Here is an 18,565-nt window from a genome sequence, read left to right as displayed (position 1 = left end):
AGCGTCAGTTTTACTCGATAAAGTGTTGTTCGGTGAATTGCTTCCGTCCTTTAATGAAGCATATCACTATTCGGTTATGTTTTCGGACAAACCATGATTTTAGCCCTTCTGTTCATTGGTGTTATTTCTGTTCTGGTTTCAAAGTTATCAAAAGTACATGTAATGTCAGAGAAATGTATACAATATACATCCTGAAATACTTTTTCTTTGCAAACATCCACGAAAACAGAGGAGTGCCCCAAAGAATGAATGGCAGTTCAATGTCAGAACCCCAAAGCCCCACCCCCCAGCTCCCGCTGCCACGCGTAAGCAGCAGCAAAGCAACAATGCCCCCTCCCCCACCAACGAAATAAAAACATCGGCGCCCCCACCGAGCACTCAAGCCTGCAGCAAAGCATTCATGAAGACACAGACTTGCGATACCCCCAAGACACCCGGTATTCGACCTACCACAGGTTCTCTCTCTTCCTAATAAGGGGAAAGGAGATGTCTCCGTTTCACAGCGAGAGGGGAGATATAACAAACAACTCGTTGATTTACGATGTTAAAATTCCGTTGCGTCGCTTTTTCCGCGCTTTGTGTCCAAAGAACTCCGATCTCTATGCGCACAGCCACCAGCCAGCTTGCTGCTTTCGATCTTTCGTCTCCCACCAAACATAGATTTCCTGCAGAGACACCAACCACGAGTCCGGCCACCTGCAGAGCCAAGGGATCACGAAGCTCTGAAGACGAGCTAATCTTCTCGGCCGCGTCCGTGGCATATCGAATAACGGTCAGTCTTGAGACCCCCGAGGGCGGGTCCCATTCCCGCAAAGAAGATCTCCAGGTCAGGGTCTTCAAAAGAACCCTAAAAAGGAAAAATAGAGATATTAAAGACAGAAAAAAAAAAGATGCAAGCAAACGAGTCGTCGTTAGGTGCTGTTGTCTCTCCTAAGCTCCTCCTCTAGTGATAGTTTGTCTGACTTTGTGTTGGTTTCAACGAACATGAAGTGATCTACTTTCCTCTGGTGGCCCTAAGGTGTAAGCGTGGAAAGCACATTGCCGACTGAAAACAGCCCACGGTTGTCAACACAGTAGAATGACAAGTTTCAAGTTATTGTTCAGGACTCCCCAGTGAAACCATCCTCTTACTTTAACTGGACTTGCTGTCCTCCCTGTGAGGGTGGAACTCTCCTCCAGCATCCATCCATTGAAAAACGCTGCCCCACTCTCCAGTCCTTTCCTCCCCTCCTGCCACGTGTTCCCCTCTGTGCTGCTCCTTTCCAGGAACCGCTGCTCAGTGTTCCAGGCCACTAAACCGACTATGACCAGAGCTTTCATTCTGCAGAGAATCCAACCTCCCCATCACCACGGTGAGTGGGAGCAAAATCCCTCGACATCATCCCAGATCACAGATCTGCCCGGCTCTATGGAGCTCAGCACCGCGGAGTTGGTGCCTTCGTCCAGTGGGGGGAAAGCAAATTGTGGGGCGTGTTTATTCCTCGGACAGCAACGGGGCCATTTCTGATGGTGTGTGGGTCGGAGGGTAGAGGAGGAAAGTGTCACTGATGGCACAGAGAGTGGCCACATTAAACTACACTGGGGCTCACTGATGTCAGTGTGTCTCTCAATTCCGTGAATGACTCAGGGACTAACAGTCTCACCGGTTGGAGTAGATTTCTAGTTGACCCACATGCAGCGTCCTCCAGGGGCATTGTCCTGTCCCTCGGTGAGATACTGGGCCGGACTCCCGGAAGCTGGAATGTTTCACTTGCGCTACTGTTAAAGTGTGCAATAAAGCGAGGTCTTCGGTTAATTTAAAACGTCTTCTCTTGTTTATGTTGCAGCTCAGCACATCCCGCACCCTTCAGTAAAATTGTTTGGGCCATCGGCTGAGGAGATCTCCGCTAAAAGAGTGGGAACCTTAGTTTGCCTGGTCAGTAAGTTGTCGGTCGCCTTCCCTGTCATCAGCTGGACAGAGAACGGGAGTCCAACGAGCAATGAAGTGCAAACCAGCAGGGTGACTCAGAACGCGGACAAAACCTTCAGTCTCAGCAGCTACCTGACGGTGCCCGGCGCAGACTGGAGCAGTGGGAAGAGGTACTCCTGCTTAGTTCAACAAGGAGCAGCCTCGACAATATCCGTAACAGTCACACAATCCAGCTGTTAAACACAGCCATGTTTGTTCCCCGATTTTGGATTTTGGATATTTCAGGCGGTGAATGGTATTCACTGTCACCGGTGTTGGATGAATTAGAATAATTAATAAAAGTTTTTGTGATTCGTCCTCAGCATCAGACTGACAGATGGTAACGGTGACTACCAATAAATATGATCAGTGCAGGAGTAATTTCCATGTGTGCGTTTCGTCATCTTTCGTGTTTTTCCTATTCTGACACCGACTGGGAGGAGGGAAGAGAGGAGATTCATCTCTCTGCTGTCGTTCGTGTTCTGGTTTCGTGAACTTTAGGAAATCTCTTCAACAACCTTGAACACCGAATATCAGCAAAGAGGGACGGGAGGTTCCTTTGAGGACAGTGTGGTGGGTTGACTGTAAGGCTGTGATGCCAAATTAGGACAAAGCGGTTAGTTTTGGGAAGAGTTAATGAAGGAAATGATCGAAAACGTGGCTGCAAATATTCAGGTTCTTGTGTAGCTTTGCCGGAGAGAGAGATAAATTGTGGCTACGTTCTGGGCTAATAAGGTTTTTTGACAGAAAAGACCAATACTGACACAAATTGGAAAGTCTAGTTATCTGAAATAGCTGGTTACAAGGGATGAAAATTGCCCAGTCAGAAGTTTGAAAGCTTTTCCTCAACTATCGATTGAGCGATGGTATGCAGTGCAGGAGTCCAGAGACAGAATAGCTAAGCATTTGTTTCACATCAGTTACTGCTAGTGTCAGTCGCACTCTCACCCTCTCTCCCTTCTCTTTGTAACTCAACAACACCCCAGTCACCGCTTTCTAGGGGGAACCCTCAACTTTCTCCATTTGCAGCGCCATTACATTTATTTCCCGAACCCTGTTCCTACTTTGATCCCTCCCCTCCCTCCCCATTAGCTCGCTTCCATGCTGCAAGCTGACCTCCACTCACCTACTTCCCCTTACCATATAACCATATAACAATCACAGCACGGAAACAGGCCATCTCGGCCCTTCTAGTCCGTGCCAAACTCTTAATCTCACCTAGTCCCACCTACCCGCACTCAGCCCATAACCCTACACTCCTTTCCTGTCCATATACCTATCCAATTTTACCTTAAATGACACAACTGAACTGGCCTCTACTACTTCTACAGGAAGCTCAATCCACACAGTTATCACTCTCTGAGTAAAGAAATACCCTCTCGTGTTTCCCTTAAACTTCTGCCCCCTAACTCTCAAATCATGTCCTCTCGTTTGAATCTCCCCTACTCTCAATGGAAACAGCCTATTCACGTCAACTCTATCTATCCCTCTCAAAATTTTAAATACCTCGATCAAATCCCCCCTCAACCTTCTACACTCCAATGAATAGAGACCTAACTTGTTCAACCATTCTCTGTAACTTAAGTGCTGAAACCCAGGTAACATCCTAGTAAATCGTCTCTGCACTCTCTCTAATTTATTGATATCTTTCCTATAATTCGGTGACCAGAACTGTACACAATATTCCAAATTTGGCCTTACCAATGCCTTGTACAATTTTAACATTACATCCCAACTTCTGTACTCAATGCTTTGATTTATAAAGGCCAGCGTTCCAAAAGCTTTCTTCACCACCCTATCTACATGAGACTCCACCTTCAGGGAACTATGCACTGTTATTCCTAGATCTTTCTGTTCCACTGCATTCCTCAATGCCCTACCATTTACCCTGTATGTTCTATTTGGATTATTCCTGCCAAAATGTAGCACCTCACACTTCTCAGCATTAAACTCCATCTACCAACGTTCAGCCCATTCTTCTAACTGGCATAAGTCTCCCTGCAAGCTTTGAAAACCCACCTCATTATCCACACCTCCTACCTTAGTATCATCGGCATACTTACTAATCCAATTTACCACCCCATCATCCAGATCATTTATGTATATTACAAACAACATTGGGCCCAAAACAGATCCCTGAGGCACCCCGCTAGTCACCGGCCTCCATCCCGATAAACAGTTATCCACCACTACTCTCTGGCATCTCCCATCTAGCCACTGTTGAATACATTTTATTACTCCAGCATTAATACCTAATGACTGAAACTTCTTAACTAACCTTCCATGTGGAACTTTGTCAAAGGCTTTGCTGAAGTCCATATAGACTGCATCCACTGCCTTACCGTCATCAACATTCCTCGTAACTTCTTCAAAAAATTCAATAAGGTTTGTCAAACATGACCTTCCACGCACAAATCCATGCTGGCTACTCCTAATCAGATCCTGTCTATCCAGATAATTATTAATACTATCTCTAAGAATACTTTCCATTAATTTACCCACCACTGATGTCAAACTGACAGGTCTATAATTGCTAGGCTTACTTCTAGAACCCTTTTTAAACAATGGAACCACATGAGCAATACGCCAATCCTCCGGCACAATCCCCGTTTCTAATGACATCTTAAATATCTCCATCAGAGCTCCTGCTATTTCTACACAAACTTCCCTCAAGGTCCTGGGGAATATCCTGTCAGGATCCGGAGATTTATCCACTTTTAAATTTCTTAAAAGCGCCAGTACTTCCACCTCTTTAATTGTCATAGGTTCCATAACTTCCTTACTTGTTTCCCACACCTTACACAATTCAATATCCTTCTCCTTAGTGAATACCGAAGAGAAGAAATCGTTCAAAATCTCTCCCATCTCCCTCGGCTCCACACATAGCTGACCACTCTGATTCTCTAAGGGGCCAATTTTATCCCTCACTATCCTTTTGCTTTTAATATAACTGTAGAAACCTTTCGGATTTGCTTTCACCTTATTTGCCAAACCAACCTCGTATCTTCTTTTAGCTTTTCTAATCTCTTTCTTAAGATTCCTTTTACATTCTTTATATTCCTCGAGCAATTCCTTTACTCCATGCTGCCTATATCTATTGTAGACATCCCTCTTTTTCTGAACCAAATTTCTAATATCCCTTGAAAACCATGGTGCTTTCAATCCTTTAACTTTTCCTTTCAACCTAACAGGAACATAAAGATTCTGCACCTTCATAATTTCACCCTTAAATGACCTCCATTTCTCTATTACATCCTTCCCATAAAACAACTTGACCCAATCCACTCTCTCTAAATCCCTTCACATCTCCTCAAAGTTAGCCTTTCTCCAATCAAAAATCTCAATTCTAGGTCCTGTCCTGTCCTTCTCCATAATTATATTGAAGCTAATGCTATTGTGATCACTGGACCCGAAGTGCTCCCCAACACATACATCTGTCAGCTGACCTATCGCATTCCCTAACAGGAGATCCAACTCTGCCCCATCTCTAGTCGGTACTTCTATGTATTGTTGCAAAAAACTAACCTGCACACATTTCACAAACTCTAAACCATCCAGCTCTTTTACAGAATGAGCTTCCCAGTCTACGTGTGGAAAATTAAAATCTCCCACAATCACCACCCTGTGTTTACTACAAATATCTGCTATCTCCTTACACATTTGCTCTTCCAACTCACGCTCCCTATTAGGTGGCCTATAATACACTTCTATCAGTGTTACTACACCTTTCCCATTCCTCAATTCCACCCAAATAGCCTCCCTAGAGGAGCTCTCTAATCTATCCTTCCAAAGCACTGCCATAAGATTTTCTCAGACAAGCAATGCAACACCTCCTACTCTGGCCCCTCCTACTCTATCACACCTGAAGCAACTAAATCCAGGAATATTTAGTTGCCAATCACACCCTTCCTGCAACCATGTTTCACTAATAGCTACAACATCATAATTCCAGGTATCAATCCACGCTTTAAACTCATCCACCTTTCTTACAATGCTCCTAACATTAAAATAGTTACATTTAAGATACTCTCCACCTCCTCCTCTCTTTTCATCCCTAACAATGCATTCAAATTTATTATCCTTTTCTTTCTTCTCCCCTACTTCTTTGGGCTGAGCGCATCCCTTCTCCATCACTTGCCTTTCCTCCCTCACACACTGTCTCTTTACTTGCTGTACTGGTGAACTAACCTCCTCTCCCATAGTTTCCTCAAATTGATTCCCGCCCCCCGCCCCATCTTACTAGTTTAAAGTCTGCCCTGTAGCCCTTGCAAACCTCCCCGCTAGGATATTGGTCCCCCCCCCCCCCAGGATTCAAGTATAACCCGTCCTTCTTAAACAGGTCACGCCTGCCCCAGAAGAGGTCCCAATGATCCAGAAACATGAATCCCTGCCCCCTGCTACAATCCCACAGCCACGCATTCATCCGCCACCTAATTCCATTTCTACTCTCACTGTCGCGTGGCACAGGCAGTTGTCCCGAGATTACTACCTTTGCGGACCTTCTTCTTAACTGCCTTCCTAACTCCCTATACTCTCATTTCAGGACCTCTTCCCCTTTCCTTCCTATGTCATTGGTACCTACATGTACCACGACCTCTGGCTCCTGACCCTCCCACTTCAGGATATCTTGGACGTGATCAGAAACCTCGATGAAGGGGCAGTCAGCACTTGGTGATTAAAGTCGGAGATTTCAAATAATGACTGCCGTCCTGCTGTTCCTTATTTGGGAGCAGGAGATTTGGTGGCAGAGGGAGGAAGTGTGTGTGTACAGGAGATAGAGAAATATAGAAAGAAGGAAAGACATATGGATAGAGAGAGGGGAAACAGCTGACACCAAAGGTGAGATAAGGAGAAAAGCCCAGGTGACAGAAAGGCAGGAAGGGAAGCAGTTGAGAGAGGGGCAGGATTGCTTATAATGCAGAGGTAAAATGTGAACCTGGAGCAGGTGGAATTATTTTTTCATGTCCTCCCTCTCATTTCACACAACAGCCAACTCCTTCCCTTCGCTGTCCTTTTCTCCCATTTAAACTTAATCTTAGCTCCTATTACATCTCTCCCTGTTTTCTCGGTCTTACCTCTCTCTCTCTCTCTCTCTCTCTCTCTCTCTCTCTCTCTCTCTCTCTCTCTCTCTCTCTCTCTCTCTCTCTCTCCCCCTCCCTCTTTCTCTCTCTCTCTCTCTCTCTCTGTTTCACTAGTTCTCTTTCTGTCTTCTCTCACTCACTCACTCAAATGGCCTTTGGGCAAAAAAAAAAGCTATGCAGTTTGGACATACATAGGATTTTCTGGGATGGGTGACATCCCACAGCACAGGCATTGCAGCGCTGGGTTCCTGAGAAAGAAAGCACATTCACCTGAACTCCACACTGCAATGGGCAAGACACACCATTCCAAACAAACAGAGACATTTCAACTTTTCCCAAGTTGCCCTTCCCTGTCAGTGATATCTTTGTGCTCCCTGAACAAGTAAAGGAATTATCAGGTAGTAATTTTATATTTTGAAAGTCTCTAATCAAATATTACACCAGAAACTTCACTGTGTAGTTGTTATAGGGGAATCCAGGGCTAGACAAAATCTCAGAATACAAGGCTTAGAACAGAGATTAAAAGGAATTTCTTTAGCCAGACAGTGGTGGATCTGTGGAACGTTGCCACAGACGGCTCTGGGGTCCAAGTCATTAGGACAATGAACTAGGAAAATACACTTTTCTTGAAACAGTGGTTGATAGTTTCTTACTTAGTAAAGATATCAAATATTATGGGGAGAAGAGAAGAATGGTGTTGAGAGGAATAATAGATCAGCCATGGTAGAACCGACTCAATGAGCTGAATAACCTGGTTTTGCTCCAGTATCCTGTGGTCTTATGGTGGAATTTATCAAAATACAAAATAAGGCCATTCAGCCAAATTCAATTCCAAACAGAGCAGACTGACTGGTGCTCTTTTTGTTCTCAAACATTCCATCAAGACCTAGTATCATGAGGAAAATATAACGGGAATCATATTTCACGAGAAGTAAAATATTATGGTTGTTGGACATCAAACATCCCAGTCCCAGGATAACTCTTAGCAGTTCCTCTTGCAACACAGTCATCCTTCTGCTTCATCAATAACCTTCCTTCCACTATAAGATATCCAGTAGGTGATATGGCATAGAAGCAGAATGAGTCCTTTAGGCCCAGCAAATCTTCTCTGCCATGATTGACAGATGTTCCTTCTCAATCGGAGTTATTCATGGTTGATTTATTGCCCTTCTCATCCCATTTCTCCTGCCTTCTCTCCGTATGCTTTGGTGCTCTTACTAATCAAGAACCTATCAATCTATGCTTTAAATATACCCATTACCGTACCCTCCATAGCTGTCGGTGGCAATGAATTCCACATATTCACCAATATCTGGCTAAACCAATTTTGCCTCATCTCTGTTCTGAGGCACTGATCCCTGGTTCTAGATTCTCCCATGATTGGAAACATCCTCTCCGTGTCCACTCTATTTGATAGCTTTAAATGAAATCCAACCTCTTTTTCTAAACTCTAATGAGTACAGGGCTAAAGCCATCAAACACTCCTCATATGTCAATCCTTTCATTCCAGAGATCATTCTTGTGAACCTCCTCTCCAAAGCTAGCATTTCCATTTCCAGAGAAGGCTGCTCACATTACCCCTTGTGCAGTCTGACCCAATGTTTTATGAAGCCTCAGCATTACATATTGCCTTCATATTGTTGTCCTCTCAATTTACCTTCTTTAGTACTGACTCAACTTGGAAGTCAACCTTTATGGAATCCTGCACTAGGACTCCCAAGTTGATTTGCACCACTGATTTCTGAATTATTTCCTTGTTAGGAAAATAGTCTACAAGCATGCATGACCTTACACTTCCTTACACTGTCTTCTATCTGCTACTTATTTGCCTATTTCTCTAATCTTTTCATGTCCTTCTGCATAGTCCCTACTTCCTCAGCACTACCTACCCCTCCACATATCTTTGTATCATTCACAAACTTGGCCATGTAGCTGTAAGTTTCATCATCTACATCATTGACATAAAATATGGAAAGAAGTGGCCCCAACTGTGATCTCTTGTCAGGGGCTTCTGAACGTATAATTTTTAAAAAAAAACTTACACTTACTCTCCCTTCTTTATTCTGCTGCTATTTCCTCAAAGAATTCAAACAAATCCTTCAAGCATGATTTCTCTTTTAGGAAACCATGCTGACTTAGGTCTATGTTATCATGAGTATCCAGGCACTGCAAAAACTCAATTTTTAAGAATGAACTCTAACATCTTGCCAATCACTGAAGTCAAACTAACTGGCATATACTTTCCTGCCTTTAGCATCCTTACCTTCTTAAAGACAAGAGTTACATTTGCAATTTTCCATTCCTCTAAAACTATTCAAGAATCTAATGATTCTGGATAGATCACATCAACTCAACAATTTTCTTAACCACATCTTTCAGGCCCCTGGGTTATGGTCCATCGGGTTAGGGTAGCTATCAGGTCCAGGTAGATTTTCTGAATATAGCTTTCCATGTTTCTGTTGAAAGGAGCATGGTGAGATCACATTCCGGTACAGCAAATATTCTCCGCATTTACTTTTCCATCAATAAGCCTAATAACCAGTCAAACTACTAACCAGTATTTTATCCAAAGCAATTTCTGTACATTGTAAGTAACAGAGGTCTGGAACTGATCCCTGTGGAACACCACTTGCCATTGTCTTCCAAAATAGTCCTTCCTCCACGACCCTCTGTCTTCTATTGGCAACCAATTTTCAATCCATTCAAAAAAGTCATCATGGATACAAATGAATTAGCTTTCTGGATCAGGCCTGCGGAGCTTGTCAAATGCTGTGCTAAAATTTACATAGAAAATATCTCCTGCTCTAGCCTCATCAATTATCTTTGTCACCACCCAAAGACCTCAGTTAATTTTGTAAGACATGTTCAGCCCTGCACAAATCCACGGCTAACTTCTACAAATAAGCTCATGCTTCTCTAAATATTTCTAAATACAATGCCTAAGAGTCCTCTTCAAAATCTTTGCTAATTGGAAGTAAAAACCCTGCTTCCCACTTTTTTTCTTCCTCTTTTATTGGATTCAGTTCTCTGATATGTATGTCCTGTGAGGGAATAGGATGCCTGTATCCACTGGAATTTTGAAAACTGAGATAGAAATTGATTGGATCATCAGCTCCTGATGGTCTTGGCAGTGAGTCTATAGAGAGGATGTTTCTTCTTGGGGGGGGTGGCATCTAGAACATGGTGTTAGTGCTTAAAGGTCAGGAGCAGTTTATTTAGGACAGATGTGAACTATGTCTGTTTTTCTGAGAGACCAATAAAACTTGGAACGATTCTTTTAAGGCACTGTAGAAGCAGAATTAATTCATATTTGCAAACAATGTACAAGTTGAAAGGTTACCTGGAACATGGAATAATGGTACATTAAGGTTACTGTAAGATCAGCCATAATGGTATCGAAAGGCAGAGCAGGATGGAAGAGCTGAGCCATTTAATTCTTCTCCAAAGTCAATGTTTGTCTCGGGATCACGAGGTATCACAAACATGGCAGAGAGCTGAATTAGTAAATATAAAAATAATGTGGTGTGTATGCATCCATGTGTGTTTTTGAAAGAAAATAAACACTTCTGTGGTAATTTGGTGAGACAGGGCAAGTGGTTGTGATGGGTAGTTATTAGCAGTTCAAGGCACCAATCGGATGTGTGTGAACTGGTTCTGAAAACTGTATTTTGGCAGAGGCATTTTCGAGTGTGTGTGTGTTTTAACAATGCATCCGTAACCTTGGTGTAACAGTTAGATGCAAAGAAATATAACAGGCATTATAAAGTACATCAGTGGCAGATTGCAGAGTATATACTCTGTGATTTTAATTATGTACAGTTTAATTTGTATCCATCATTTATATTATATATAGTGTGGGAATTAGTGTGGAGATATTTGACAGAGCTGTTATTCCCCGTTATATCTGTCAGGATGGCATTAATTGAGATCAGGGAATGTCAGGCTGAGATCCCTGATAACTCAAGCCAGACCTTGACCTTGATTACAACCATCCATAAGTCATTCACCCCTGGAGAGAAGCAGGACATTTTCTCAGAATTGCGCTTACTTAATTAAGATCACCTGTAGGAATGCAGAATTCTAGTGCAAGCTCGAAGAAATGTTTGCAATTCACCAGATGTGCATAAAAGTTATAGATGTGCTGGTAAAAGTGAAGTGCTGGAGGAATATTTGAGACAGTATGGCCCATGGGGTTCAGGATGGTACATAGGCAACTACCGGGAAAGCCAGTAATGAAGAGAGATATCGCTCCTTTTAAGGAGTAGTAAGGCAGCTACTGGGAGGATGTTCGAGTAACTGGAGAACAATAATGTCAATTGTTCAGAGAGATGATGAAACAGCACTGGATTATGCAGAATGTAAATATCCAGTGTACGAGGAATATTGAGGGTTGCATAATCCACAGAGGGACTACACAGTCTTTCAGAAGATGCTGAAGGATGGCCTGAGATCAGCCCATCAGGAAGCTTTAGACTTGGGGATAGCACTGGATAGAGGAGGAGGAAGAGAAGTGGCTGTAAATTGGATGCAGTGAATGTAGCTGCTGTGATGTCGCAGACAATTATCTTTGTGTGCTGGCAGCTGGGGTACATTTCAAGGAACTGCTGGAATAGTTGTGGGAGGGTAAAGGAGATAATTTGTTACAACTGTGGCTTCTCAGGCCATGGATGGAGGCAGTGTCATGTAAAGAGGGCAAAGTGTGAAAATCACACACCAAAGCAGACAGAATGAACAGCAATGCCCACACTTTTGAATTGACTGCTGATCAGATTATAGAGCTGGTAAGGTCAGAAAAACAGCTGACGACAGCCTCTATTGATAAATGGTAGTCATATATGGATGTACACAAGAGGTTTATTATGGGACCAGCAATGTGAAATGTTAGTGGACCGAGGGTCATCACAATCAATAACTAATCAACTCTTGTCCACGAATGGAGAGGCAATTTTCATTACCAGTGCCAGAGGTGAAACAATGAAGGTGAAGAGAACTCAACCCTAGGTATTTGTGATTGAAGGAGTAAAGCTTCTTCCTGTAGATTTTTGAGTATGCCCAAATAATGAAGGTTCTGTCCTGTCATTATACGCACTGAGTAAGACAAGTATAATCAGAGACTCAGGAAAAAGGTGAAATAACATGGACTAGGCAAGGCAAGGTCCTTGCATTCAAATAGAGACCACACCAACTATTCCTGTACATCAATGAGAGGGTCCCGGAGACTAGTCATCAAAGCTCTGACAATCTTTTGTCATGACATGGGATATGAACTTTTTCCTGTGATCCTGATACATTTATTACTCTGATACCTTGCTGGTGCCCTGGCCAGTGAGTAACCACTGATAGCCACACAGATATTTAGCTATTCCAAAAACAAAGGGGTGAAGGTAAAGAATATGTTTAAACTGCAATTGGTCAGCAGGGAAGGTGGCAACAGGCGTACAAATGATGGAGATGCATTTTAAAGACTGTCAGTCAAATTTCTGGAGCAATCTCTGCTTAGATTCTTGTAGGGAGTCATTAGGGATGAGATTGTAGATATAGCTGTATATGGGTAACTGGGAAATGGGTTTGAAAGTACAGAGTACTTTTGATGTCATATCTGATTAGGTCCTCCTTAAGGTTTGGCCTTTCCTGGAACAAATTGATTTTTGTCCAGGAGACCCAAAAGGTGGGACTGTTAAGACATATTCTGGAGTTAGGATAAACATCAAATATTAACTTCAGCAACCAATCTTTTGACTTGAACATGGGTTGGAGATTAAATTTAAATTGTAGCCTTGGACAATAGTTCCTTGGAGCTATGGATATCAGTTAATTGAAAACCATTCAATTCTGATTAATATTCATTTTGTGTGCATGGAGTGTGAGTGCAGATCACTCACAGGAGGGGTGAAAATCATATGTAATTGAAAGGAAGCATCATAGATACATTGTAACCTTAGAATGGTCTTGCTGCCAGCATTGATAGTTAGAATGTAAAAAGTCATACAGGCCTCTTCCTCCAAGACTCATTTTGTTCTCTCTAGTGACTTTGTTTATAATGCAACAGATCCCAACAGAAGATAGAAGCTCAGACTATTACATCTTTAGCGGAGTTGTCAGGAACTAGGTAAGTGTTTAAATATCTACATCAGCAACTACAAGTTAAACAGCATCCTTGAATGCAGTAAGAGTTTTTTTACTGAGAGCTCCTCCATTCACTGAGTTAAGTTGGAGCTTGGATTCAATTTCCTACAACACAGGAACTGGGAAAGAAAACAGATTCACGAAATAACCATGATGCAATGGCCATGACCCACCAATCCCATCAGAGAAATCTCACACCAATCTCTTCTCAATTAGTGATATCTCAGAGCTCTGTACAGGAGGAAACTTAATATACTTTGAGTAATATTATTGAAGAAATATCAGTAAATCCAATAATACAGGAGAAACTGAGCAATCATTATTTAGCAAAACACATAATGAGGCTATTCAGCCCACTGGGTCTATATTAGCTCCCAACAGAGTATCCACATTGATGCCTGTTCCCTTCCACTCACGCATGCCATCAAGCATCCTTCGATTCTTTTACAGCTTCCTTACACAAAGTGGAAAGTTACGGTACCTTATCTGCATCGTGCAAGGAAGATCGAGCATCACTAGAAAATTCAAGTGGTCACAGAGAAAACAGACAAATTTCGCATGCAGTAGCTCAGGAACAAATCCAGGTCACTGAAGCCATGAGGTATCAGCACTGCATGACACAGCTCATGTGCTACCTAAGCATCCTTGTGCCTATCCTCTCAAAGCACAGCCCACTGCTTCTGTAGGAAGTACATGCGAATAAGTAAGAACCTGGGCAACCCTGGGACTGGTAAGTTCTGGCTTACTCTGCACCATTTTGCATAAAACAGCTACATTCCAAACCCGTGGTCTGATAAATTGTGGGATAACAATTGGAGAGTCAGTGGAGGGGGGAGACGAATGACAGCAGATTTGTTCTACACCATTCTCCAGCAAACTGCTGAAGGACAAAATTTCACAGCAGATTGTAACACCAAGGAGTGTGCAGGTAGTGAAATCCAGCATGGTTACATTGTCTGAGCATAGCTGGCACCATTATGGATTAGAAGGGACTGAGTTTCACTGCAAGGCTTATTCATCAGCACCATCTGGAAGGCTGAGAGAGACCAGCACATGTTCATCAATGAGATTTATGGCTATGTCCACTGATGTTAGCAAACGAATTTGGGCACTAAACCTGTTCTCATACAGACTGGGTCCTCATGATCTGAGTCTGATCATCAATCTCTCTGAGCAAAGGAACACCGACGATGGGGACAGGACCAGTCCACATGGCTGCTCCATCCCTCTTTGTCATTTAGTCAGGTCATTGTGTCGGCCTCAAATGCATTTCATTCCAGACTTGGGTTTGCACTATAGATCAGTTTACATGCAGCCGTGAATCTATTCAAGGACTCAGCTTCTATTGGCTTCTGGGGAAGAAAAAAACTTCCCTCAATTTTTAAAAATGTGTGGAGGTTGACATATCCCCAGAGTCTGATCAAGTATATCCAAGAATTCTATAGCTGGCTAGAGAAGAAATTAGGAGCCCTGGTTGAGATATTATTTCCACTGGTAGGTGAGACTATAACTAGGGGAAATAGCCTAAATATTTGTGGGAGTAAATTTAGAACGAAAATGAAGAGGAAATGCTTTTACCAAAGAGTGGTGCATCTGCAGAGTTCTCTGCCCAATAAGCACTGGGGGCCCCCTCACTAAATATATAGACAAGCTTAGATACATTTTTGCTTAATAGGGAATTAAGACCTATGAGGAAAAGACAGGTGGAGATGAGTCCATGGTCAAATCAGTCATGATCTTATTGAATGGCAGAGCAGGCTCTTCGGGCCAGATGGCCTATTCCTGTTCCTATTTCTTATGCTCTTATGTTCATATTTGCTTCATCTTTGGCCACAGTGAAGTGCTAGTAAGTTGACCGTATGGTAGAAAATGTTGTGCATATACTTAATAACAGTGGCAAAGTACACTGGGAACTATAGACCAGTAAGTCTGACATCTGGAATAGGTAAGTTACTGCTGAAGATTCTGAAGGATAGGGTATGCTTACATCTTGAAAGATATGGGTTATTCAGAGATATCAGTATAACTTTGTGCATGGAGATTATGACTAATGAATTTTATTGAGATTTTTGATGATGTGATACAGGAAGTCAATAAGGGCAGGGCCGTAGATGTGATTTATTTGAACCTCAGTAAGTCTGAAGGTTCCATTTAATAGGCTGCTCTGGAAGGGTGGTTCACATGGAAGCCACAAGGAAGTACTTAATTGGAGACACAGTGGTTTGACGGGGACACACAGAGGGTACCAACAAAGTGGAGGATCGTTTCTAGGTCTGGTTGCCTATGACTAGTGGTATGCCTTAGGGGATGGTGCTGGGCCCATTGATGTTTGGCATCTCTATCAACAGTTTGAATAAGAACATACAAGGCAATATTAATAAGTTTGCAGTTGACAGTAAGATAGGTGGAACAGTAGACAATGAAGAAAATCAATCAAGATTACATCGGCAGCTTGATCAGCTGGGGAAGTGATATGAAGGATATCAAATGGATTTGAATTTGGCTAAGTGCAAGGCATTACATTTTACAAGTGAAAATCTAGATGGGGCTTTCACATGAATGGGGAGTGTTGTTGAACAGAGGTCTCTTGGAGTGCAAGTACAAGGTTAAATGAAAGTGTAGTCACAGGTAGACAGAGTGGTGAAGATGGTTTTTGGCACTGTGGACTTCATTAGTCACATCACTGAGTTTAAAAATTGGGAAGCCATGCTGCAATTTAACAGGATATTGCAGTCTTTATACTTGAAGTCCAATTTTGGTTGCCCTGCTAAAAGAAAAATATCATTAAACTGAAAAAGTGTAGAAAGGATTTACAAGTTGCCAGGACTTGAGAGACTGAGTTACGGGGAGAAGCTAGTCAGGTTAGAACTGAGAAGTGATCATATAAAGATATAGATATACAATCATGAAGGGCATAGATAAAGTGAATGCATTCAGTCCTTCTTACAAGTTTTTTACAAGGACAAGAAAGCATAGGTTTAAGGTGAGAGGGAACACTCTTAACAACAGTGCTGCAGCTCATCACCAGCAATGCTGGGAAAAAGAGCCCTGAGAACACGGATTCAATTTTGGAAAGTGTAACTTCATTCAAAATGCTGAACTGTTTCACAGCGGCCAAACATTTCAGTAACCAATAATCCATTTATCTATGTCATTGGCTAATAACCATGCAAGCCAATCAATCATACTGGTCAAAGCAGTTGTCTTCTCTGACTCTGTGATGCAATCATCATTCCATCATGTTTTGTCCCCATCAGTTATTTCCAATGGCACATATGGGACCACAGTGGTCAATGCATTTAATGTTACATCAAATACATCCATAAACTTTTGGAATAGTGTATCACTCAAAAAAAATTAACTTTGTACACAACTCAGACATGGCTATGCATTGTTTACTGTAAAGTGTTATTTTGCACTTCCTACGATAGGTCTTACGAGAACATGCTTTACAGAAGTTGGATGGCAAGACAACATCATAACTTCAAAAATCTTGTCCATCTCTTTTCCATCCTGTTTTCTCCAACCAATGTCTTTCAAAGTTCACTTACATCAAGGTTTCTATACAACAAATAATCATGTTTTACATGATTTGCATGAAAAATTACATGTTGAAATCATCCTTCAAACAGTTATCTCACAGACACTGAGAGGGAAGACAGTGCCACCACCACAAGTTAGTAACTCCACAACTACTGGAATATTCCTCCATTGTTCGCCTCTCAGGAGTGGACAATGTACCAAGAGTTCCCAGGGAAGGACATCAACCCGAGAGTAAATTGAGGTCACAATCATAGTTCCTATGTGGGGATTGGTAGTGGTTCTCCTCAAATCTGTATAATCTGAAGGGACTCCAAAGAGCTCAGCTGAGTTCACATCCAGTCTTGAGTAGTCAGGGAGAAACTCAATAGATGACCAGAGATGATTCACTCGGGCAGTCATCTTGAAATCTCGGACAGGCGTCTTGGAACCTTAAGAAAGCAGCTCAGAATTTCACAGGCACTTACTGCGGCACAGGATCAATCAACCCTGAATGTTGCCTGAGGACTAATTAATGACAAGGTTATGAAGGTGTTACCAGACATACCAAGGATTAGGAGAATATAGTAATGAAATCAGATGGAATGCTCTCCACAGTACTTCCGTAGAAATGTGCAAGTGTGTTAGTTGACATGTGATTTCTTCTCAAACTTCTAATGAAATATAGCCACTGTTATGCCTTCTTTAAAAATGCATCAATATGATAGGTCCAGGATAGATCCTCAGAGATGTTGACACATGGAAACTTCAAATTGCTCAAACTTTCCTCTTCTAATCACTTGAAGATGGCTGGTGACTGATTCCTCGACTTCTCCTCACTGAAGTCAGCAATTGATTCTGTGGTCCTACTGACACTGAGTGCAAGGTTGTTGCTGCAGCACCACTCAACAAGCCAATCTGTCTCGCTCTTGTTTGCCTTATCACGGTCTGAAATTCTGCCAACAGTAGTTGTGTAATCGGCAAATTTATATATGGCATTTGAGCTGTGCCTAGTCATACAGTCATGGGTGTAGAGAGAGTAGGGGAGTGGCTAAGAACTCATCCTTAAGGTACACCAGTGTTGATTGTCAGCAAGGAGGAATCTTATTTCTAATCTTCACAGACAGTGGTCTTCCATTGATGAAGTCAAGAATCCAGTTGCAGAGTGAGTTAAGGAGGCCCAGGTTTTGGGGCTGATTGATTAGAACCTGTACACCTTTAGATTGGATGGAAATTAGAGGAACCTGAAGGCAAGCGAATGTTCAGTGACATCTAGCAGCTTCTCACTCGCTGTTGCTGGAGAAGGTGTCTGCATGTGACGGCCTCTCACTTGCTTCTCCCAAGGGAAGGACCCCACATTTGAATGCACTCTCTCCTCTGTATTGTTGGAGGATAGTAGCAATGTTCTGGATCAGGGATTTATGGATTAGACTGTAGTTCAACTTGACTCTTTCAGTTTTATGCTTTACATTCTGTGTTTTCATCCATTCTATATTGTTGCTGTTTACATGATTTATTTTGGTTTACATTGCACGTGATGGGATCGGTGTAGGGAGTTGTTGTTCTTGGTGCTGGAAGCATAACTTGCATTTGCACGTTTTGCATGATTTGGTTTTCTTTGCACTTGGGGAGCTTCGATGTTCTTGATGCCAGTTGCACAATTCACTACTTGATCTTTGCATGATTTGTTTACTTTTTGTGCATGGGGAGGGGAGATGTTCTTCTCTGAATGGCCTGTATGGTTTTATTTGTTTCATGGCTCTCTACAGAAGATAAATCACAAAGTACTATATTGCATACACTTTCGATAATAAACGTACTATGAACCTTGAAACTCGAATTCCATGGGGAGGACAGATAGACTTCTTCCAGATGACATGGCAATTGAAAT

The 18,565-nt window shown here is 42.3% G+C and overlaps 1 protein-coding gene across 1 annotated transcript in view; it reads left to right on the top strand.

The window, feature by feature from the left end:
- Positions 1-2,329, top strand: part of LOC132406256 (immunoglobulin lambda-1 light chain-like) — a 280,487-nt gene extending 278,158 nt beyond the window's left edge. The window contains exon 3 of the mRNA XM_059991647.1: positions 1,827-2,329. Coding sequence (XP_059847630.1) covers positions 1,827-2,149 — 323 coding nt within the window. The 3' untranslated portion in view covers positions 2,150-2,329. The remainder of the gene's footprint in view (positions 1-1,826) is intronic.
- Positions 2,330-18,565: the final 16,236 nt, after the last annotated feature.

This window comes from Hypanus sabinus, chromosome 16 (genome assembly GCF_030144855.1).
Source record: "Hypanus sabinus isolate sHypSab1 chromosome 16, sHypSab1.hap1, whole genome shotgun sequence".
Classification (NCBI taxonomy): Eukaryota; Metazoa; Chordata; class Chondrichthyes; order Myliobatiformes; family Dasyatidae; genus Hypanus; species Hypanus sabinus.
Note: the sequence above shows the minus strand (reverse complement) of the source record. Positions and strands in the feature narration are given on the sequence as shown.